At 40.4% G+C, this 23,991-nt stretch overlaps 1 protein-coding gene across 9 annotated transcripts in view; it reads left to right on the top strand.

The window, feature by feature from the left end:
- PLEKHA8 (pleckstrin homology domain containing A8) overlaps positions 1-23,991 on the top strand; it is a 110,922-nt gene that overhangs the window by 69,651 nt on the left and 17,280 nt on the right. For 4 of the 9 annotated variants that reach the window (XR_014066905.1, XR_014066906.1, XR_014066909.1 and 1 more), the window contains exon 14: positions 17,613-17,724. The exons of 2 other annotated variants lie outside the window; for them this stretch is intronic. Coding sequence is in view for 2 of the 7 variants with exons in the window: in XM_081534836.1 (XP_081390962.1) it covers positions 17,613-17,636 (24 nt within the window). In the remaining 5 variants the exon portion in view is untranslated. Of the gene's footprint in view, positions 1-413; positions 518-598; positions 660-17,612; positions 19,518-23,991 lie in introns of those variants that run through there. 3 more of the 9 variants (XM_081534836.1, XM_081534841.1, XR_014066903.1) reach the window with 2 other exon arrangements.

Raw genomic sequence — 23,991 nt, 5'->3', positions numbered from 1 at the left:
GAAGGCCAACTTTCCCTTTCCCACTTCTAGCTCCTGCCCCATAAGTCCTCCCCTTGAGAACTGTGTGGCTTTACAGTAAGACCCCAGCCCTTTTGCTTACACTGCTTTTAGCAGGTGTATCTAAAAGCACATGTCTTTGTTCCACACTGAATATGGGCAAATCCACAAAAACCCAAGTAACATACATTGAAGACCCACCACCACTATCATTATTTTCACTGTGTAAAATGGAAATGCCCATCCAGACCTGAAGTCAGTTTGTGTGGGTTCTGCTTATTCCAAGTTATGTGCCATTCCCCTACAAAACTGCGGGAGCCTTTTTGTAATAGCTTTGTTCTTATCATAAGCATCAGTTCTGCCAGAGGTGGTGGTATAACCAGGTGACCACCTCCTGCCTTTCTCATACCTGCTAGGAGTAGAATGCTCAGAGAGTGTGAAGAATCAACTGCTGAGCCTCAGCTCCACCCTGGGGTACTTGGAAACCATGAAAACACAAGCTTCCTGGCGGATGACCAAGGTGGGTTCAAGAGACCATGCTTGGACATCCATCCTGATGTCTAGCGGGCGGGGGAGTAAAGCTGCTTTGTGCTAATTTTAGGAACCAGCTGAGGAAAAGCAACAACTGCTGCTTCCTATTCTTCCAGAGCCTGCAAATACGGGTACGTTTTCTACCTGTTTTATTACCTTCTGCAAGAACGTGAATACACTTGGAAGATCTATGCCTAGTGGCTGCCATGGGGAAACTCAAAGAGCAAGAAGGAAGGGAACCATCCTACAGTTAATATTTTTATTCTCACATTCTCATGGGTAGCTTAGAAGAGATGTCCAAGACCCTATTTATGAGCATATTTACACATGTGTCTGTATGCATTCACATACACACATCTTGACCCTCATCATCACCATCATTCCAGAAGCACACAGTGGAGAGGTGCGTTTGGAGCAAGGATGGCTTGCTTTGATAAGAACTGATGAGTGTTGAAGGTCTGACATCAGCATTGAGATCACAGGGAATGGTTTACTCTGTAAACACATTTCCTCAGATAACAGGGCCATCACTTCTATGCAAACACTGAGTGTGACCAATGTGAGGGCTTTTTGCTTTGACTTGACAGTCCAAGTGGTTGTTGGAAAGTTTTTGGATGTTTTAAGGGTCAAATCCTGGTTCAGAGGCCTTCATGAGATCACCTTAGGCATTCCCCTGACCTTTGTGCTTCATTGATCAAATCTCTTCCCCTGGCTTTTGTGAGTCACTGGGGGAGATGGATGATTCTCTGCCTGGTTCCTCCTGATTTAGACCTAGCTGTCTACTCACTTCCCTTGCTAAATTAACTCATCTCCAGGATTCAGAGAGCAGCCTCCATGCAGACAGCCCTGAAATTACACTTCACGTGCAGGGTGCTCACATGGGTTGTGGTCTTGAAGCTCCTATCCAGACCCACCTACCTCCTGATCAACAACCCTTAGATATCCTACCTTCATCTGAAACCTCAGTTCCAAATGTGGTTGCTCCTTAAGCTTTGTCATCTAAGTCAGTGACACCACCATTATTCTAGTCTCTCAGGCAAGAAACTCCTAAACTCCTCCCTCACTTCTTGACTCAATTTGTTACACTCCCAGTGGCTACAGCCTTGATCTCCGAATGCTGTGCTCTTTCAACCTGTTACTGTCTTCCAAACCTGATCCTTGATCACTCCATGCCACGGTTCAGGTTCCTTTACAGACTTGAAATGCCCTTTCCCCTTCCTGAAAACCCAGATTGAGTCTCTTCAGAAACTATCCAGACACAATAAATCCCAACCATCAATTTCACCTCTAAACACATCCTGCACTTCTAGATAATACTGCATAAATTAGAACTTTAAAAGGATGGGAAGTGTGACTACATGGGAACTGGACTAGTTATTACTGTAGCCGCCTCCCTCACCAAATCATGAACTTCACCTTCTTCACAATAGTGTGCCCAGCACCCAACAGTGCCTTCCTGTCCATTGGAGGATCCTAGAACTGTCTTAGAAGTTGAGCATTACCTACAATGGTGCTCCCTGTTTTCTTCAGGTGTGTTAGTTCTGTTATCCAGTTAGATAAGAATATTTTGAAGCAAAGTCATACACATGATCTTCAATTCCTTCCTGCTTCCTTGGCTGCTCAAATAATACTCTGACCACTCAGTATAAATGATTTACGTTTGTTAAATATTTTGCCTTTGTTAATACAGGTATAAAATGTTTTATCAAATTATCAACAATCAGAAGACAAAGTCTGGCTCATCGTTCTCAACCCTGTTTAGTCCTTCCATCTGAATCATTAAAAAGAATTTAAAAACAAATAACTAAAAACACTGATATATAGGCCCCTCCCAGACCACTTAAATCAATCTGTGGAATGCAGCCTTTCACTTGTATCTAACATCTCCCCAGTGATTCTAATAGACAGCCAGATTAAGAACTCCAGAACTGCTGGTTTAGGCCTTTAAAATTGTGCTTTGGGGTCTTTTAGGATAAATAAGGCCATATCACAGAACCTCCATCCCCTGAAGCCTAACAAAATGAACTACCAAAATAAAAATTTAGCCAGTAAAAATTTCACCAGCAATGAAACGAAAGGAGCCCAACCTTGTCACTGTGCCCTAAACTTCAAAATGTAATTGCCAAAGAAAAAGACCAAGTTTTCTGGCAAGAATAAGAAGAGTTCCTAATGCTGCCCCTATTGGGGAAATTTGCAAAATTCAGAATTTTCCTTAAAATCTCAGATTTTGGAAAGAAGATTGGAGAGTTGGTCACTTCCTCTGAGTGGGGCTAGTCTCTATGTGTGTGTGTGTGTTTAGGGAGAGGGGGTTTTGCTGAGGAAAGATGGGTGAACAAGGGAAAGGAGCAACCAGCCCATTCCTAATTTAAGGGAAAAACCCACATCCCACGGGTCTTTTGTCTCCCATGAGAGTAGATATCTCTCCTCTCCATTTGGAGTTCACCGTGCTGCAGGAGTTACTGTAACCATCAGAGGGCAGAGCAGAGCCCAGCCCCTCCAACAAAAGCCTGTATACACAGCTCTTCCTCCCTCCTCCGTGCAGATGCACACAGATAGGCAGGGCTCGGGTTTGGCTGGTACACACTGGTGTGACTGTGCTGACTGTTATAATATCGAAATGCTTCTATACCAGGAAGTAAATAGTCACTATCTGAAGGGTCTCAGCTTTGACCCCCAGCCCCTCTCATGAGAACCATCCAACTCCAGACCAGCCTACAGTCTACTATCTAAAGGGGCAACATGGCCTAACAAGGCCCCTGCTGCAGAACTGTGGTCAACCTCTTTCCTGCTTATTTAGTGTCTGTGTCATGCTAGTTATGAAATACTTGTAATATCATCCATGCAGAAAAGTATATAGAATACAAGCACACAGGTGAAGAGAAAGAGTTGCCAGATGAGATGGAAATATGCCAAGTAGAATACACCAACACTGTGTTAGAGCAAATGAATGGTCTGAACAGACCTGCCTACCTTAAGCATGAGCATATTTAAATAAAATGACCTGGTAACCACATAAATATGCTACAGGCAGCAAAGGCAACAGAGTGGGGAACAGAGGAAACTAATAGGGAAGAATTTACCTAAGAAACAAAAGTTCCTACAGGTGTATTGTATTCTCAAAGAACGTCAAAAGAACATGAATTCAGTAAAATGGTTCGGTTGCTCATTTGTGTCTGACTCTTTGCAACTCCATGGACTGCAGCATGCCAGGATTCCCTGTCCACCATCTCCCGGAGCTTGCTCAAACTCATGTCCATCAAGTTGGTGATGCCATCCAATCGTCTCATCCCTTCTCCTGCCTTCAATCTTTCTCAGCATCAGGGTCTTTTCCAATGAGTCAGTTCTTTGCATCAGGTGGCCAAAGTATTGGAGCTTCAGCTTCAGCATTAGTCCTTTCAATGAATATTCAGGACTGATTTCCTTTAGGATTGACTGATATGATCTCTTTGCAGTCCAAGAGACTCTCAAGAAGGGTCTTCTCCAACACCACAGTTCGAAAGCCTCAATTGTTCAGCGTTCAGGTGTATGGTCCAACTCTCTCATACACACATGACTACTGGAAAAACCATAGCTTTGACTAGATGGACCTTTGTTGGCAAAGTAATGTCTCTGCTTTTCAATATGCAGTCTAGGTTGGTTATAGCTTGACTGCCAAGGAGCAAGTACCTTTTAATTTCATGGCTGCAGTCACCATCTGCAGTGATTTTGGAGCCCAAGAAAATAAACTCTGCCACTGTTTTCATTGGTTCCCCATCTATTTGCCACGACGTGATGGGACTGGAATGTTCAGTTTTAAGCCAGCTTTTTCACTCTCCTCTTTCACCTTCATCAAGAGGCTCTTTAGTTCCTCTTCTCTTTCTGCCATAAGGGTGGTGTAATCTGCATATCTGAGGTTGATATTTCTCCTGTCAATCTTGATTCCAGCTTATGCTTCATCCAGTCCGGCATTTTGCATGATGAACTCTGCATATAAGTTAAATAAGCAGGGTGACAATGTACAGCCTTGATGTACTACTCCTTTCCCAACTTGGCACCAGTCCGTTGTTCCATGTCTGGTTCTAACTGTTGCTTCTTGACCTGCATACAGATTTCTCAAGAATGAGATAAAAAGTCAGATTGCAGAGCTAAGGAAATAAGTTGGCCAAAATAGCACTATTGTAGAACACATAAATAAATTAGAAATAGCAAGAAACATGGTTGAAAATGGAATTGGTAGCGTGCAAGAAAAGGCTTGAGATGATTTCAAGTGAATGAAGTATTTAAAAAACAAAGGTTAATTCTTGAGTGGACAATTATAGAAAGACAAAGATATTCAAACATTAATGTCCAAAAAAAGAAACTGTAAAAAGTACTGAAAGATATAATACAGAAATTTTTTCCTGAAATGAAGGAATGAATCTTCAGATCGAAAAAATATACTATGTTCTAGAGAATCTTACAGAAAGCACTTGACCCCAAAACATAGCTTGATGAAATTAATGAACATCAAGAATGAAGAAAGAATTCTTCGCTGATTAGGAAGGAACTCCAAAGGGTCTCACACTTCTTTACTGCCAGATTCAGTGGCTGGAGGCAATGGAGAAATGTTTCCAAAGTTCTGAGTGGAGAAAGAAGAGTGACTGGGTATAATTTTTAATTTATTTTTTTAAATTGAAGTATTTACAGTGTTGTGTTCATTTCTGCTATATAGCACAGTGGCTCAATTAAACTTGTATACATTCTTTTTTGTATTATTTTCCATTATGGTTTATCCTAGGATATTGAATATAGTTCCCTCTGCTATGCAGTAGGACCTTGTTTATCCATCCTGTATGAAATAGCTTGCATCTGCTAATCCCTCCCCCACACCCCTTCCCTCTTAGAAACCACAAGTCTGTTCTCTAATGTCTCTGGGTCTGTTTCTGTTTCATAGACAGGTTCGTGTCATAGATTCCACCTGTAAGTGATGTCATGTGGTATTTGTCTTTCTCTTTCTGATTAGCTTCACTTACTGTGATAATCTCTAGTTGTATCCATGTTGCTGTAAATGGCATTATTTCATTCTTTTTTTTACAGCCGAGTAGTATTCCATTATATCTGTGTACCACCTCTTTATCCTTTCATCTGTCGATGGACATTCATGCTGTCTCCATGTCTTGCTATTGTGAATAGTGCTGCTGTGGGCATAGGGGTGCATGTGTCTTTGTGCTGCTGCTGCTAAGTCGCATCAGTCGTGTCCGACTCTGTGCGACCCCATAGATGGCAGCCCATCAGGCTCTGCCATCCCTGGGATTCTCCAGGCAAGAATACTGGAGTGGGTCGCCATTTCCTTCTCCATGTATCTCTTTGAATTACAGTTTTATCCAGATTTATGCCCAGGAGTGGGATTGTTGGATCATATGATAGTTCTATTTTTAGTTTTCTGAGGATTAAGTGTATTATTGCCAACCAAGTTGTCAAAGCCAGTACTCTTAAGCATGCAAGAACTCAAAGAATGCATTACCCATGAGCCCTTTTTATGGGGTATACATCTATGTTTATAAACATGTCCTCTATTTTCTGTAAAATCTGTGTCTGTGTTAAAAAAAAGTCAGGAATGATATTTAACTAAAGTTAATGATGGTTAGTTTTAAGTGGGTATTGATTTAGTTTTGGTTTTTTCTTTATAGTTTATTATATTGCATGACTTGTTTGAAAACCAGGCTATCCTTTTGTTTTAAAAATATGGGGCAGGAGGCCTATTCTGAAACAAGATTTATACAGTCTAAAGCATTGTATAGTGTGGGTGGACCCCTGGTGTATGTTGCTCCTTATAGCACGTTTGCTTTATAACTCCGAGCAAGGAACTTTAAATTTTTCACTTAATCACCACACTTCCTTTTTTCCCACTGGTTATTTTTCACATGTAAGCTGCTGTTTCTTTACTCACATATTACTCATCTAAATATCCCATCTTATACAACTCCTGAGTGTTATATTCTTTGGGGCTAAGGGAGGAAAAATGGAACAGCAGGATTGTACCTACTGACTTGCCCAGTGCATCTGAAACATGAAAAAATAGAAAAAGAAGCCATTTGGAGTAGCTGACAGTCAGGCTTTCAAGAGAAAGCCAAAAAGACTCAGCAACTTGGGAATTTTGCACATGAATTGGCTGCAGTCCATTGAAGATGCTGAAAGATTTCTTTCTTTGTGCTTCTGAGCTTGGAAATAAAATGTCAACCCTTTCTCTGCCCAAGTGAAATTGCTGGGCAGTAGCGCTGTAGTTCAGTATTAGCTTGTGTTGATCAAATTCAGCTGCCAGGGATGGCAGATGGGAGAATGCAGCAGTCACCTGTCTTCAGTAAGCATTTGTTTTCAGGACCATTCAACATTCTGTTAGTGGAAATTCATGGGAGCCTGATATTCTACTATGGCTTGTGTGAGAGCAGGACCCTTTTATAAAACCCCAAACCCTTGACTTGATTAGTAATCACTAGATTGTAGGACTGGAAGACTCCTTCATCTGTAGTGGTCATAATCACTACCCCAAAAGGTTGTTATCAGGATCAGATCAGGAATTGTGCATAATGTCAGGTCGCACAGTGTCTAGGTGAAGGTAAGAGCTCCAAGAATGGTGGTGGTGATAGTAATAGTTGTTTTTATTACTGTTTTCAACAGGAAGTAAAACTTTAAAGGCCATCATGGAACTTCCCTGGTGGTCCTGTGGTTAAGACTGCGCTCCCAATGCTTCGGGCGCCCAGGTTCAATCTGTGGTCAGGGAACTAGATCCTGCGTGCTGCAACTAAGATCTGGTGCAGCCAAGTAAATTAAAAAAAAAAAGGTCATCATGCCTGGAGTTTTCCTGGCCGGATACACCTTTTCTTACTTGGGCCACTTGTCCCTGCTGTCACAGAGGATCCAATGCTGCCTCTAGGGCAGGTCCCCTCGCTGCAGTGAATGTCTTGCCACTTTCAAAAATGAGACCTTCACCTATTCCCGTTTCCATGGAGACCACGGCATATCCTCCTCCTAGCCTGAGCTCTAGAGCCAGCTGTGATGCTTCATAGCATCACAGGAAGGATGAAGGATTCCGGAAGAACTCACAGGGCATTAGGGTGGACCTGACACTTTCTATAGGATATTCCCCCTCCCTCCAGAGGACATCTAATATATTTTCTGCTCTAATCTCCTCTCCCCTTGCTCTGGAACACTTATTTCTTTGAGTGACAGCTCCTTCACTACTGTGAGTTCTGCTTAGGCCCCCAGTCACAGTACCTAGCCTTCTGGCCACAGCAGAGTGCATGTGGTCCAGAATGGGCCCATCGTGGGACTTCTCCAGAACAGTGTATTTGGACACTGGGAGAGAGCATCCCTGTTGTGGACTGCATGTTTGTGTCCCCCCAAGTTTATATATTGAAACCCCTAACTCCCAGTGGGATGATATTAGGAGGTGGGGTCTTTTGGAGGTAATTAGGTTTAGATTACATCATGAGGGTGGGGCCCTCATGATAGGATGGGTGCTCTTATAAAAGGAAGACAAGGAGTCTCTGCCATGACCAAGAAAGCCCATGGAGGAAGGGGACCCCGACCAAGAATCAACCAGGTTGCCCCCCGATCTCAAACTAACAGCCTCCAGAACTGGGAGAAATAAGCGTCTGTTGTTTAAGCCAGAGTATGGCATTTTGGAATAGCAGTCCTAGCTGACTAAGACATCCATTTTCTCTAGGGTTACCAACCTGGGGTGGCAGAAGACTGACTCATTGGCAGCCTACCTCCTTTGGCTGTGTGGAGGCCCATGACAGGAGGGGATGGGGGCAGCAGAGAGCTGAGGATGGCCGCACAGAGGGTAGACAGTGAGAAGATGCGGACAGGCGCTGCTGAGTGCTGGGTCAGACCAGGTCTGGGGCTGGTTCACGGCCATCTCTGCCAGCCCTACAAATCAACATACAAATCATCACTTCCCCCTTCATTTAGAGCTAACTGGAGTTGGGTTTCTGTCACTTGTAACTGTGGGAGGCCTGAGAAATTTTCAAATGAGTCCAAGACTTTGGCTAGGTGACCATATTCTCTCTCAGTGCTTTCTGCCTCCACATAATATATGGACGTGATCTTTTGTGGTTAATAGAAGGAAAATGAGCAATGTGCCTAAAATGAGGGCCAGCCGGAGGTCTGATTAAGTCACAAATATTTTGTTCTGCAGTAGCACCAGCGTGCTGGGCTGAGTTTTTGCTTTCTGTTAGCCTTTACCTCCTTCCTCAATTACAAGCGATGAATTTTTGGGTACCACCCAGGACTGTGCCAAGAACTTCATACATAGTATCTCATTTAACCCTCAGAATAACCAGGAAGTATGTGCTAAATCTTTTGCCACCTGATGCAAAGAACTGACTCATTGGAAAAGACCCTGATGCTGGGAAAGACTGAAGGCAGGAGGAGAAGAGGATGATAAAGGATGAGATGGTTGGATGGCATCACCGACTCAATAGACACCAATTTGAGCAAGCTCCAGGAGTTGGTGATGGTCAGGGAAGCCTGGCGTGCTGCAGTACATGGGGTCACAAACAGTCAGACATGACTGAGTGACTGAACTGAACTGAATGTGCCAAATCGCTTCAGTCATGTCCGACTCTTTGCGACACCATGCCCTGTAGCCTGCCAGGCTCCTCTGTCCTTGGGATTCTCCAGGCAAGAATATTGGAGTGGGTTGCCATTTCCTTCTTGAGGGGATCTTCCCAATCCAGGGATCAATCCACTCTGTTAAGTCTCTTTGCATTGCAGTAGGCCAGTTCTTTACCGCTAGTGCCACCTGGGAAGCCCTAATTAGGAAGTACATGCTATTATTTTTAACACCATTTATATATGAGGAAACAGGCTTAGAAATGCTGCTCCATCTGTCCAGGGAGCATGTGTGTGAGAGGTGGGATTGAGCTGTGAAGCCCAGACAGGCGGACTCTAGAGCCCACATCCTGAGTGCTCAGTGACTGATGTCATTTACAGAAGATGTCTGAAGGTGGATCCCAGCTCTGCCGCACCCTGCCTGCGGGGCTCTGCACAAGTTACCTCCCCTAAGCTTCACTTTCCCCTCTGTAAACCAAGAGAATGAGGGGACACTCCCTGCTCTTGAGATCCTTGGAGGGATTCAGTGAGGCAGCATATGACAATCCCCTGGTATGTTGCCTTATTCACCTGGACAGGTACAAGCTTGTAGGTGTTTTCATTGTGGCCCACGTTTGAATCTCCTGAACATGTGGTGGGAACTCACGTTTTGTGCACATCCTTCTGTACTCTTACCTTCCTGGGTGTGAAGATGGAGACCATATGGGACTGGAGTGGACAGATCTAGATTCTCATTCTGCTCTTGTGATTTATTCTCTGGGTCATTTAACCTCTTGAATATTTTGTTTCCTCATCTTTAAGACTGATATGGTGTTGTTATGAGTAGTATGTGTGATGAACATATTTATTGTGCATAACACTGTGCCCAGCACATGGCAAGACTAGTTAAGTGGTGGTGGCAGAGTGGTTAGAGAGGTACCTGTTTCTAACAGGTACTTACTTCCTTCTCAGCTCACTCCAGCTGCCTGGGGACACAAAGGAAATAAAATCTTCAGGAAGGACATCTTTTGACCGTCCATAAATGTCTTCACTTAAGGCTTTTTCTTTTAAGTTCCTTTTAGTTATTTGTTTGAATCTGCTAAATATTCAGGACTGAGAGGAAAGGAAATTTCTTTTAAAAGAAACATTTAAAATATCTTACGTTTTAGAAAATAAGATTTTTAGTCATACACTAAAACTAAGATCTATCTAACGGAGCCTCTTGCTGATCCCTGCATTGTAAAACTGAGTTCTTTTGGCAGAAGTGTCTCCACAGCCAGGCAAGAAGCAGAATGCTGCAAACAAATACATGCCTGTGGTGTGCAGGACACTGTGACAGGTGCCTTGCAGACATACAAATGAATCAGATACACACCCTGCTCTCCAGGAATTTTCAACTGAGGAATGGAGATAAGACATGTTCTTGAATTACTATGTTATAAATCAGAGTGTAATACAAGCTCTACAAAAAGTATAAACAAAATGCTTTATGATCCCAGAGGGGAGAGTGTGCCCTTTTAGTCAAGGGCACTTCACAAAGGCTCCCTAGAGAAGATGGCAATGAAGCGGGAGAATAAGGAATGTTGTGCCAGTTAGCACTCTTGGTTGCAAGTGACCAAAGACCTAACAAACACTGTCAATCAACTCAACTTCATTGACACTTGTAGAAAACTATATCCATTTACAAAATACATGTTCTTTTCAAGTACACATGGAACATTCACCAAGCTAAACCACGTACTAACCATAAAACAAGTTTAAAGTCATTGACTTAAAGAAAGATCCTGCGAAAATGGGAATGGCAACAGTATAAGTTTTCAGTCTCTGTATTTCCACATAAAAACAGAACAGCAAGAGAACGAATCCAAAAATTCATGAACATCTTTAACTACAAAACTAGGTATACTAGTTCCCTGGGACAATAGCAAACTACCACAAACTAGTTGGTTTCAAACAACAGAAATTTATCCTCTCTGTTCTGGAGGCTAGGAGTCCGAAATTGAGATGTCAGCGCTGGTCATGCTCCCTCTGAAGGCTCTAGGGAAGAATCTTTCTTTACCTGAGCTTCTGGTTGTTGTTATTCAGTCACTAAATCATTTCCGACTCTTTGCAACCCCATGAACTGTAGCATGCCAGGCTCTCCTTTTCTTCACCATCTCCTGGAGCTTGTTCAAACTCATGTCCATTGAATCGGTAATGCCATCCAACCACCTCATCCCCTGTCATCCCCTGCTCCTCCTGCCTGCAGTTTTTCCCAGAATCAGAGTCTTTTGCAATGAGTCAGTTCTTCGCATCAGGTGGCCAAAGTATTGGAGCTTCAGCTTCAGCATCAGTCCTTCCTATGAATTTCAGGGTTGATTTTCTTTAGGATTGACTGGTTTGAACTCCTTAAAGTGCAAGGGACTCTCAAGAGTCTTCTCTAGCACCACAATTATAAAGCATCAGTTCTTCAGCGTTCAGCCTTCTCTATGGTGCAACTCTCACATCCATATATGACTACTGGAAAAACCATAGCTTTGACTAGACAGAACCTTGTTGACAAAGTGATGTCTCTGCTTGTTAATATGCTATCTAGTTGTCATAGCTTTTCTTCCAAGGAGCAAGGGTTTTTTAATTTCATGGCTGCAGCCACTGTCCGCAGTGATTTTGGAGCCCCAGAAAATGAAATCTGTCACTGTTTCCACTTTTCCCCATCTATTTGCCATGAAGTGATGGGACAGGATGCAATAATCTTAGTTTTTTGAATGTTGAGTTTTAAGCCAGCTTTTTCACTCTCTTCTTGCACCCTCATCAAGAGGCTCTTCTGTTCCTCTTTGCTTTCTGCCATTCCTCTTCACTTTCTTCTTGTGGTTGTCAGCAATCTTGGTGTTTCTTGGTTTGTGGCAGCATAACTCCAATATTTGCCTTTATCTTTACATGACTGTCTTTTCCTTGTGTCTCCAAATATTTATCTCTTGATAATAATACCAGTCATTGGATTTAGGGCCCATCCTAACTTTGTATAACCTCATCTTCATTATATCTACAAAGGCCCTATTTTCAAATAAGGTCAAATTCACAGCTGCCGAGAATTAAGATTTAAACCTATGATTTGGAGGGACACAGGCTTCCCTGGTGGCTCATCAATGCAGGAGACCTGGGTTTGATCCCTGGGTTGGGAAGATTCCCCTGGAGAGGGCCGCTATTCTGGCCAGGAGAATTCCATGCACAGAGGAGCCTGACAGGCTACAGTCCATGGGATAGCAAAGAGTTGGACACGACTGAGCGACTTTCACTTTTTCACTTTTGGAGGGACACAATTCAACCTATAACACTAGGTGGCATTATACCTAACAGTATGAAGAGTGAGTACCCTCCATCCCTCAAAGATCAGGAACAAGGTAAGGATGTTGCTGTCATTATTGTTTCATTATTGAAGTTGAGGTTCTAGCCAGTGAAGTAAGGCAACAAAAGTAATAAAAGGTATACGAATTGAAAAGAGAAGTAAAACCTTTTACTTGCAAATAATTTATATAGAAAACCCTAAGGACTCTACACAGACAGCTACAGCTAATAGCTGAATATATGATGTTTGTAGGATAGAAGATCAATGTAGGAAAATAAGTTGTATTTCTATATACTAGCAAAAAACAATTAGAAAATTAAATTTAAGAAAAAGTGCCATTTAAAATCAGATGACTCAATGGTAAAGAATCTGCCTCCAATGCAGGAGATGCAAGACATGCAGGTTCAATTCCTGGGTTAGGAAGATCCCCTGGAGAAGGAAATGGCTACCCATTCCAGTATTCTTGCCTGGAGAATTCCATGGACAGAGGAGCCTGGCAGGCTACAGTCCGTGGGGCCACAAAGAGTCGAACGCGACTGAGCACATGAGCCATGTACCATTTAAAATATCATAAAATAATCCAGAATAAATTTAATAAAATGTTTAAAACCTCTACATTGAAAACTATAAAAAAAAACTGAGACAAGATATAGAAGACTTAAATTTTAAACATTTTATACCATGTTTATAGGCTAGAAGACATGATATTGACTGATGTGTCCAACAAGTGTGTATGTGTGTTTCACAGCACAAAGCAATTCTTTGACATCAGCTGGGTTTCCTGCAATTTAACTCAATGCATTTCAGTTCTGATCCTGTCTACCTAGAGAAAACATCAAATTTTTTTGAAAAAAATTTGAAAACAAATAAAGAAATACAAATGTCTAAAAAAAGAGGGTTGGTGGGCATGGATTCATAGGTTTGCTGGACATTCAGGGTTCTTCTCTGGATATTGCTTATTCATACTTATCGTTTTTCTCTTAGGTTGTTATCTGTTATTTTTAATGCTTACTATATTGGTCATAGGAGCAGCAAATATTTTCTCTTGGTTAGTAGCTTGTCTTTCATGTTGTATCTCATGCCTTTTGTTATAAAATAAGTTTTTAATTTTAACATAATCAAATGTATCATCTTCCTCTATGATTAGCGTTTGTTGTATTTGGTTTAGAAAATAATTCTGCATACAGATAACAACAGAACATCATTGATAGTTTTTCCCAATAATTTTACAGTTTTTCACCTTTAGGCCTTTAAAACCAACTGGAAATTGTGTATGGAGTGTATGTTGTTGTTGTTATCCAGTTGCTAAGGTGTGTCTGACTCTTTGCAACCCCATGGGCTGCAGCACTCCAGGCTTCCCTGTACTCTACTATCTGCCAGAGTTTGCTCAAATTCATGACCACTGAGCCAGTGATGCTTTCTAACCGTCTCATCTTCTGTCACCCCCTTCTCCTCCTGTCCTCAATCTTTCCCAGCATCAAGGTCTTTTCCAGTGAGCTGGCTCTTCGCATCAGGTGGCCAAAATATTGGAGCTTCTTGTGGTTTGGATAATGTTATCTTTTCCTTGTGGATAGCCACTTGTCTCAGTGCCATTGGGGTTATCCTTTTCCTATAATTTAAACGCCACCACTATCATGTACAAATGAGTTTAATACTAGACTCTGTTCTATTCCGTGTGCTTAATTGTCTCTCTCTGGACCAATACCACACTGTTTTCTAAAGAAAGTGATGATGTCTGTTTGAATCAGTTCCCTACACACACACACACACACGCACACACACACACACCTTATGTTTCCTCTTAAGAAGAGTTTTGGCTATTCTTCATCTTTTAATCTTTAGTATGAATTTAAGGATCATCTTCTCAAGTTCTAAAAAATATCTTGTTATTGTGATCATACTGAATTAATTAGACTAATCTGGGGGAAAATTGGTGTTACTACAAAGTTTCATTTTCCCATCAATAAATATGTTTCTATTTCTATCTATTTAGGTATTCTACTATGTTCTTCAATGAAGTTTTATAATTTTATTGATAAAAATCTTGCCCATCATTTGTTATATTTATTCCTACTACTTTATATTTTAGAGTTTCCATTGAAAAAAATATTATTTTAAATTACATTTTTTTCATTTTTGTGACTGGTGAACATCAGTGTTACTGATTTTACATATCTGTTTTATCTTCAACAACTTTGATAAACCCTATTTCTAGTAGTTTGTAGATTCTTTTGTATTTCTTATTTTTTCCTTTTCAATCATCATAATTTTTATTTCTTTTTCTTGTGTTATCACAAGAAAAAAGTATTTCACACTAGTGAAAACCCCCAGTACAATGTTGAATAGAGGTGGTGATAGAACAAAACTTCATTGTGTTCCTGATCTGAAAGGGAATGCTTTCAGCATTTCACAATTATGTATAATTTTTGCTGTGTAATTTTGAAAATTGCTATAATTTTTGTAGCTACTATTTACCAGGCTAAGAAATTTGCTTTCTACTCTAGTTTGCTATGGATATTAATTGTGAAACAAAGTTAAATATTGTCAAAAATTTTCACATTTATTGAGATGATCGTATGGTTTTCTCCTTTAACCAGTTAATATGATAAATCCTCTTAATAGACTTTCTCATTTTAACCATTTTGCATCCCTAAGATGAATCATATTTGGTAATGATATGTATTTAATAGGCTTTTCTGGATTCATGTGACTAACATTTTATTCAGGATTTTTGCATCTATCTTTAAAAGTGAGATAAGATTGGATTCTCATACTGTCCTTATCTGATTTTGCCATCAGAATTATTTTACTTCATAGAATGAGGTGGGCAGTGTTCCCTCATTTTATATTCACTGGAACATTTGTTTAAGAAAACAATGATCTGTTCTTTGAAGTTTGGGTCTGAATGGTAAAATCTTCTGGGCTTAATGGGCTGTTTTATTTTTTCTTTCTTCCTTCCTTTCTTTGTTTTAAGAGAGGAAGGTGGATTTTAAAATTCCTGGTTCAAGTTATAAATCTAACCCTAAATTATATTTCCCCTTGAGTGGTTTTATTAAGTTGTATTTTTCTAAGAAACCATGCATTTTGTGTATATTTTCAATTGACTGTGAATGTCACATACAACTGTGCAAAAGGAACCCTGAGAGCTTACTCTGGGCAGACTGGATAAGAAGCCAGGACTGTCCCCACCTTCTCTTAGAGGGAGGGAGTCACAACCAAAATCAGCTTCCCAAAGGATCAGTAGCTTGCTTCCCTTGGCAGGAGCAGCTGCAACTTCCCACGGCCCCTACCTTCACCCCCAAGTCTCCAGGTGCTGGGCAACTGGCTTTCTCAGCAGCTGCTACAACCATCAAGCACTTGAACCCAGATCACTCTGCCAAGAGTCTGTTTGCCTCCCACTGACAAGCACATCACTCAGGTCCTAACATGACTCTCCATGCAGTGATGGAAAGATAGTGAAGCACATTTCTCATCCCTTCTTGCTGACCTTTGTGTTGTACATTCCCCCCAGTAGGCCTGTTCCTTATCTCAAACTGTGTCACATTATGGACTCCATCCTGGGCCCAGAGACCTGACAAGTGGTGACAGTGAAGGAACCTACCTTGTGTAGCACCGGTACACAGTTTTTCTTAATACTAGGATTACATCTCCACTGTTTATAGTTTATATGCCAAGTGTCACTCCTCATTATTTATTTATACCTCCTCTACACCCCCCTCCATATCTCTAGATCAAGTGCACTAAAGGATCTGCTTTACTTTTATTTCGGAATAATTTCAGATTTATAGGAAAGTTGCAAAGATAATACAGAATTCTTGTATTACTATCACCCATCATCCCTAATGTTAGTACAAAGATTATTTAGATTTTACCATTTTTTCCAAAATGTTTCTTTTCTGTTCCAGGATCCAATCCAGGATCTTAATCTCATCTTATTTAATTTTTCAAAATGTAATCTAACTGAGTAAAATTTACATCAGTTCAGTTCAGTTGCTCAGTTGTGTCTGACTCTTTGCGACCCCATGGACTGCAGCACGCCAGGCTTCCCTGTCCATCACCAACTCCCAGAGATTGCTCAAACTCACGTCCATTAAGTCAGTGATGCCATCCAACCATCTCATCCTCTGTCATCCCCTTCTCTTCCTGCCTTCAATCTTTCCCAGTATCAGAGTCTTTTCCAAGGAGTCAGTTCTTTGCATCAGGTGGCCAAAGGATTGGAGTTTCAGCCTCAGCATCAGTCCTTCCAAAGAATGTTCAAGACTGATTTCCTTTAGGATTGACTGGTTGGATCTCCTTGCAGTCCAAGGGACTCTCGAGAGTTTTCTCCAACACCACAGTTCAAAAGCATAAGTTCTTCAGCGCTCAGCTTTCTTTATAGTCCAACTCTCACATTCATACATGACCACTGGAAAAACCATAGTCTTGACTAGACGGACCTTTGTTGGCAAAGTAATGTCTTTGCTTTTCCATATGCTGTCTAGGTTGGTCATAGCTTTTCTTCCAAGGAGCAAGGGTCTTTTAATTTCATGGCTGCAGTCACCATCTGCAGTGATTTTAGAGCCCCACAAAATAAAGTCTGTCACTGTTTCCATTGTTTCCCCATCTATTTGCCATGAAGTGCACAACTGGGACTTCCCTGGCAGACCAGTGGTTAAGACTCTGTTCTTCCAATGCAGGGGGCTCAGGTTTGATCCCTGGTCGGGGAACTAAGATCCCACATGCTGTGTGGTATGCCAAAAAGAAAAAGTAGTGCACAATTAAATGGTTTTCATCACATTTACAAAGTTATGAAGTTCTCACCATAATCTAATTTTAAAATATTTTCATAACCTGAAAAGTAACCCTGTGCCCATTAAGCAATCATTCCCCATTCCTCCCTCCTACAGCCCTAGGCAACAAGTAATCTTTTTGTCTCCATGGATTTTCCCATTCTGAATCTTTCATATAAACAGAATTATACAATATGTGGTCATAAGACTAGCTTCTTTCACTTAGCCATGTTTTTGAGATTCATCCACAGTATAGTACATATCAGTACTTCATTTTGCTTTATTGCTGAAAAGTATTATATGGATATGCCACATTTTGTTTATCCATTCACCAGTTGACGGGCATTTGGACTGTTTCCATTTGGGGGCTGTTACGAATATTTGTGTGCCGGTATTTGTGTGACATGTGTTTTCATTTCTCTTGGATATATATCTAGGAGCAGAATTGCTTTGTCAGATAGCTAAAGTGAAGTCACTCAGTCATGTCCGACTCTTTGTGACCCCGTGGACTGTAGCCTACCCCGCTCCTCCGTCCATGGGATTTTCCAGGTAAGAGTACTGGAGTGGGTTGCCATTTCCTTCTCCAAAGGATCTTTCCAACCCAGGGATCGAACCTGGGTCTGCCCACATTGTAGACAGATGCTTTACCATCTGAGCCACCAGGGAAGTCGTATAACTGGTAACTCCAAATTTAACCTTTGGAGGAACTGTCAAACTGTTTCTTAAAGTGGTTTCATCATTTTATAATCTACCAGCCATGAACAAGGCTTCCAGTTTCTCCACATCTTCACCAACATTTGTTATTATTTTTTTATTACTATAACCATCTTAGTGGGTGTGAAGTGGTATTTCACCATTTTGATTTGCATTTCCCTAACGGCTAATGATGTTGACCATCTTCTCATGTACTTACTGGCTGTTTGTATATCTTCACTAGAGAAATATCTATTCAAATCCTTTGCCCAGTTTTAATTGAATTATTTATTTTCATATTACTGGGTTGTAAGAATTCTTTATATATTCTGGGTATGTCTTTTTTTTTCAGACATGATTTTCAAGTGTTTTCTTGTAGTCTGTGGATTGTCTTTTCACTTTTTTGGTATTATCATTTAAAAAAGAATTATTTAATTTTGATGAAGTCCAACTTACATTTTTATTTTCTTGTGCTTTTGTATTATATCTAAGTCATAGTCTAAGATTGTGAAGATTTACTCTTATGCCTTCTTCTAAAAACTTTATATTTTTAGATCTCTGATCCATTTTGAGTTATTTTTTATATATAATGTAAGACAGGGGTCCACTTTCATCATTTTTCATGTGGATTTCTAGTTGCCCCCACACTATTTGTGGAAAAAACTATTCTTTCCCCATTGATTTTATTGGCATGTTTGTTAAAAGTTCATTAACCATTATATAACAGTTTATGAATGCCACGCTATCTTGATTTCCATAGCTTTGTAGTAAAGTTTGAAACTGGAAAGAGTAGGTCCTCCACCTTCACTATTTGTCAAGATTGCTTTGGTTATTCAGTGTCATCTTATTTTAACTTTTTTAAAACAACTTTTGGTTTTGTGGTTTTTCCTATTGTTTCTTAGTTTTCTATTTCATTCAGTTCTGTTTTGATTTTTACTACTTCCCAGCTTTTACTTTTTGGAGTTTGTCATATTTTATAACCAGAAAATGGACATTTGTCTTATTCCTTTTGGGGCTTTCTTTCTTTCTAATTTATACAATTAAGACATAAGTGACTCAAGTTCTACTTTGGCTGCATCCCACATTTTTATTATGTGTTGCTGTCATTGTTTTGTAGTGATAAATATATATTTATTTCCCTTAAAGTTTCTTTTTTGTTAAAATGTTTTCTGAGGGATTATCTTGTTATTAATAACTAATTTCAAATTGTAGTACATTGTAGTTAGAAAAACTTGATTTTTTTTGATATATACTGAGCCACATAAATTGTATTATTCAAATCTTCCATATTCTATTTTTGTCTGCCACAGTCTGCATGTGATTTTTTCCTTTTTACCATGTCATTCTGTTAATTACACTATATTATTTGGTGCATAGAACATCAAAGCTGTTGAATATTCCTGGTGAATGGTTCATGTTTTCATTTTGCAGTGACCTTCTTTATCTCAAAAAAACTTCTTTTTAATTTCAAAGTCTTTTTTGTCTAATATTAACATAATTACTTTCTTCTGGCCTCTGTTGTTGCTACTGAGTAATGTGCTATCAATTTTTTAAATGTATATTTACCTGTTTTTTTGGCTATTTTGCCATTTTTAGTCTTTATGAGTTATTAGATTTTAAGTATGCCTGTTATAAACAGTATATGGCTGAGCTTTTCTGTCTGATATCTGAGTCTATTTTTAAATTCATGGATTTAGTATATATGCATTTAGAATATATATTATATATATGATGCCATATATAACTGTATGTATATATCTACTTTCATCTCTATTATATATGTAGATAGTGATATAGTTTGATAGGCAGTCTTTTAAGCAGTTTACATATATTTACACATTTAATCCGCACAATACCCCACTGATATAAGTACCATTAATATTCCCACTTTACAGATGAGGGAACTGAGGCACAGAAATATTGTGACTCACCCCAGTTGACATAAGGATTGTGGAAACAAATTGAACATTACAGAGGAGATAATCCTGGAAATTCTAAGAGGCAGGCAGGGTCAAAAGGTGGAAAGCATTCTTGGGAGACCAGAGTTTCCAGCTCCTAGTAATCAAGAAATCAAGCTAATAGGTGGTACCATCCAGCTGATGAATGATAGAGCTGAGATTTCAACCAGCAATTTAGCTCCAGATTCTGTGCTCCTATCTAACATGCAAAGTGCCTTTCATAGGACCTGGTTTTCTTTTTTTTTTCCTTTTGGTGCTTTAGTTACATCATTTAAGCCTGTAAGACTTCTCAGAGTGATCATGTTACATTCTCTTTCAAATCGCCTCTCTTCTATGTACAGTTCTAGGGAACCTCTTGGTGCTGTTGACTCCAGTCTGTTGACTCTTTTGGAGGACTTTGTCCTTCTGCATTTCATCATTTTTCTTCCTGAGCTTATCTTTAGAGATACCAGTTTTTCTGTGAGAATCCCCTGGGTTTAGGGTGTATCCTTCAAGAGCTATTTTGCTTTTGCTACAGAGAGATCACCATGCCTGGACCAACTTTTCGGTCATTTAATCACTTTGGAGGTCATTTACCATCACAGTTTCTGGATCATCTGCAAATTTGGTGGTGGTGGTGGTGGTTTAGTCGATATGATGTATCTGATTCTTTGTGACCCATGGACTGTAGCCCTCCAGGCTTCTGTGTCCATGGCATTTCCCAGGCAAGAATACTGGAGTAGGTTGCCATTTCCTTGTCCAGGGGATCTTCCCAACCCAAGGATCGAACCTGTATCTCCTGAATTGCAAGCGGATTCTTGCAGGGAATCCAGGGAAGCCCCTCTGCAAATTTACACCTCTGAATTTGAGGTAAAAACAAACCTGCAGATTTTGTTTCTCAAATGGACATTTTTCCCACCCAGGCAGAGACATACAAATACATTTTTGTGTCTGTGCCAGTGGACTGATATTTTTCCTAATCTGCTCTTTCAGTGAGAGTACAACCCTTTAAAAATTGCTTTACTCAGGATTCTGGGACCTAATCCCAGTTGCAGCAGCCTCTCACATCCTTGCCACACTATCCTATTTCTTACTGATGCACTTGGCCCTTCCCTTCTTTCTTACCAGTTCACTCACATATTTAAGATAATTTTTGCTATATTTCATCAAGCATTTCTATGTGGCAGGAGAACTTTCAGATTATCATTTCCTCTCATGAGAATTGGAGGTCCCATTTCACCCTTTAAAAAAGTATGATATTAATTATTTTCTCTTGATAAGAATAATGAAAAATTTGAGACATGTTAAAGATTTAGGAGGAAAATGTAAACTACTCATGATACCACTACCTGGAAGTGATCACTGTTTATTGCTTCCATTTTTTATTCTTATATGTGTCCAGATGCATGTAGTTATATGTATGTTTAGATCTGTTCATGTGTGTTCATCTGTTTACTACTTTTTCCATCTGATATTATATTTTTATTATATCATTAAAATTCATTAAATTTACTTTTCTGTACGCCATAACCTAGAAGTAACAAAGGGAATACTTACTCTAAGAGCCCTACAATCCTAACTAACTGATAGATGCCTTACATTTAAAGCAAGACAATGTTGTGTCTCTCCCATAGAGCTGATTTTCACTGACTATTCTAAATAAGCTGATTATATTGTCTGGTCTCCAATTTGCTGCATCTAAATCTTAGATGCCCCCTCCCTCCATTGTAGTTTTCTTGTTAGAAAATTGCTCTCTTAGTGAAGCTTGGAATTCTGAAGTGATCCCCCAACACATAGCTATCTAAGGGCTATGAGAGAACAGAATTTAACTGCAGGTTTCTCCAGGGGCCAGGGTATAAAGACGGTTTGAAACCAAAGTTGGGGAATCACAAGCATGCCTGGTGGAATGGCATTCCTCTTTTCTCCTTCTAAAAGCAGCCTGGCTTCAGGAGGATGGGCGTTGTGTTTCACGTAGTCTTGCAAATGCAGGTCTAACTTTGGCACAGCCTTTCCATCTGCCCACCAGCATCCATGCCCCAGTTGACACAAGGATTGTGGAAAGCAGATGGAACATTGCAAAGGAGATAATCCTAGAAATTCAAACAGGCAGACAGGGTCAAAGAATGGAAAGCATTCTTGGGAGGCCAGCGTTTCCAGCTCACAGTATTCAAGGAATCAACTCAAACCTTTGAAGCCTGACAAATCCTTGAAGCCTGACAAAATGTGCGTTTCCTGTAAGTTACTCCTTGGCCCTCCCCAGTTAAGTCACCACTATATATATATATATATAGTGTCTCAGCCAAATGGATTTGCGTTCCAAATTAGGTTCTTAAAACTCAGATTAGTTTGAAGTTCAGTTCAGTTCAGTTCAGTCGCTCAATCATGTCTGACTCTTTGAGACCCCATGGACTGCAGCACACCAGGCCTCCCTGTCCATCACCATCTCCCGGAGTTTACCCAGACTCGCGTCCACTGAGTCGATGATGCCATCCAACAATCTCATCCTCTGTCGTCCCCTTCTCAAAAAGCCATCAATCTTTCCCAGCATCAGGGTCTTTTCCAATGAGTCAGCTCTTTGCGTTAGGTGGCTAAAGTATTGGAGTTTCAGCTTCAACATCAGTCCTTCCAACGAACACTCAGGACTGATCTCCTTTAGGATGGACTAGTTGGATCTCCTTTCAGTCCAAGGGACTCTCAAGAGACTTCTCCAACACCACAGTTCAAAAGCATCAATTCTGCACTGCTCAGCTTTCTTTAAAGTCCAACTCTCACATCCATACATGACTACTGGAAAAACCATAGCCTTGACTAGACGGACATTTGTTGGCAAAGAAATATCTCTGCTTTTTAATATGCTGTCTAGGTTGGTCATAACTTTCCTTCCAAGGAGTAAGTGTCTTTTAATTTCATGGCTGCAGTCACCATCTGCAGTGATTCTGGAGCCCAAAAACATAAAGTCGGCCACTGTTTCCCCATCTATTTGCCATGAAGTGATGGGACCGGATGCCATGATCTTAGTTTTCTGAATGTTGAGCTTTAAGCCAACTTTTTCACTCTCCTCTTTCACTTTCATCAAGAGGCTCTTTAGTTCTTCTTCACTTTCTGCAGTAACGGTGGTATCATCTGCATATCCGAGGGTATTGATATTTCTCCTGGCAATCTTGATTCCAGCTTGTGCTTCATCCAGCCCAGCATTTCTCATGATGTCCTCTGCATATAAGTTAAATAAGCAGGGTGACAATATACAGCCTTGACATACTCCTTTTCCTATTTGGAACCAGTCTGTTGTTCCATGTCCAGTTCTAACTGTTGCTTCCTGACCTGCATACAGGTTTCTCAAGAGGCAGGTCAGGTGGTCTGGTATTCCCATCTCTTTCAGAATTTTCCACAGTTTGTTGTGATCCACACAGTCAAAGGCTTTAGCGTAGTCAATAAAGCAGAAACAGATGTATTTCTGGAACTCTCTTGCTTTTTCGATGATCCAGCGGATTTTGGCAATTTGATCTCTGGTTCCTCTGCCTTTTCTAAAGCCAGCTTGAACATCTGGAAGTTCATGGTTCACATATTGCTGAAGCCTGGCTTGGAGAATTTTGAGCATTACTTTACGAGCGCGTGAGATGCGTGCAATTGTGCAGTAGTTTGAGCATTCTCTGGCATTGGTTTTCTTTGGGATTGGGATGAAAACTGACCTTTTCCAGTCCTGTGGCCACTGCTGAGTTTTCCAAATTTGCTGGCATATCGAGTGCAGCACTTTCACAGCATCATCTTTTTAGGATTTGAAATAGCTCAAATGAAATTCCATCACCTCCACTAGCTTTGTTCATAGTGATGCTTCCTAAGGCCCACTTGACTTCACATTCCAGGATGTCTGGCTCTAGGTGAGTGATCACACCATCATGATTATCTGGGTCATGAAGATCTTTTTTTGTACAGTTCTTCTGTGTATTCTTGCCACCTCTTCTTAATATCTTCTGCTTCTGTTAGGTCCATACCATTTCTGTCCTTTATTGTGCCCATCTTTGCCTGAAATGTTCCCTTGGTATCTGTAATTTTCTTGAAGAGATCTCTAGTCTTTCCCAGTCTGTTGTTTTCCTCTATTTCTTTGCACTGATCACTGAGGAAGGCTTTCTTATCTCTCCTTGCTATTCTTTGAAACTCTGCATTCAAATGGGAATATCTTTCCTTT

Source organism: Giraffa tippelskirchi, chromosome 10 (genome assembly GCF_054371585.1).
Source record: "Giraffa tippelskirchi isolate mGirTip1 chromosome 10, T2T-mGirTip1v1.2.pri, whole genome shotgun sequence".
NCBI lineage: Eukaryota > Metazoa > Chordata > Mammalia > Artiodactyla > Giraffidae > Giraffa > Giraffa tippelskirchi.
This window is presented reverse-complemented; position numbering and strand designations above follow the sequence as displayed.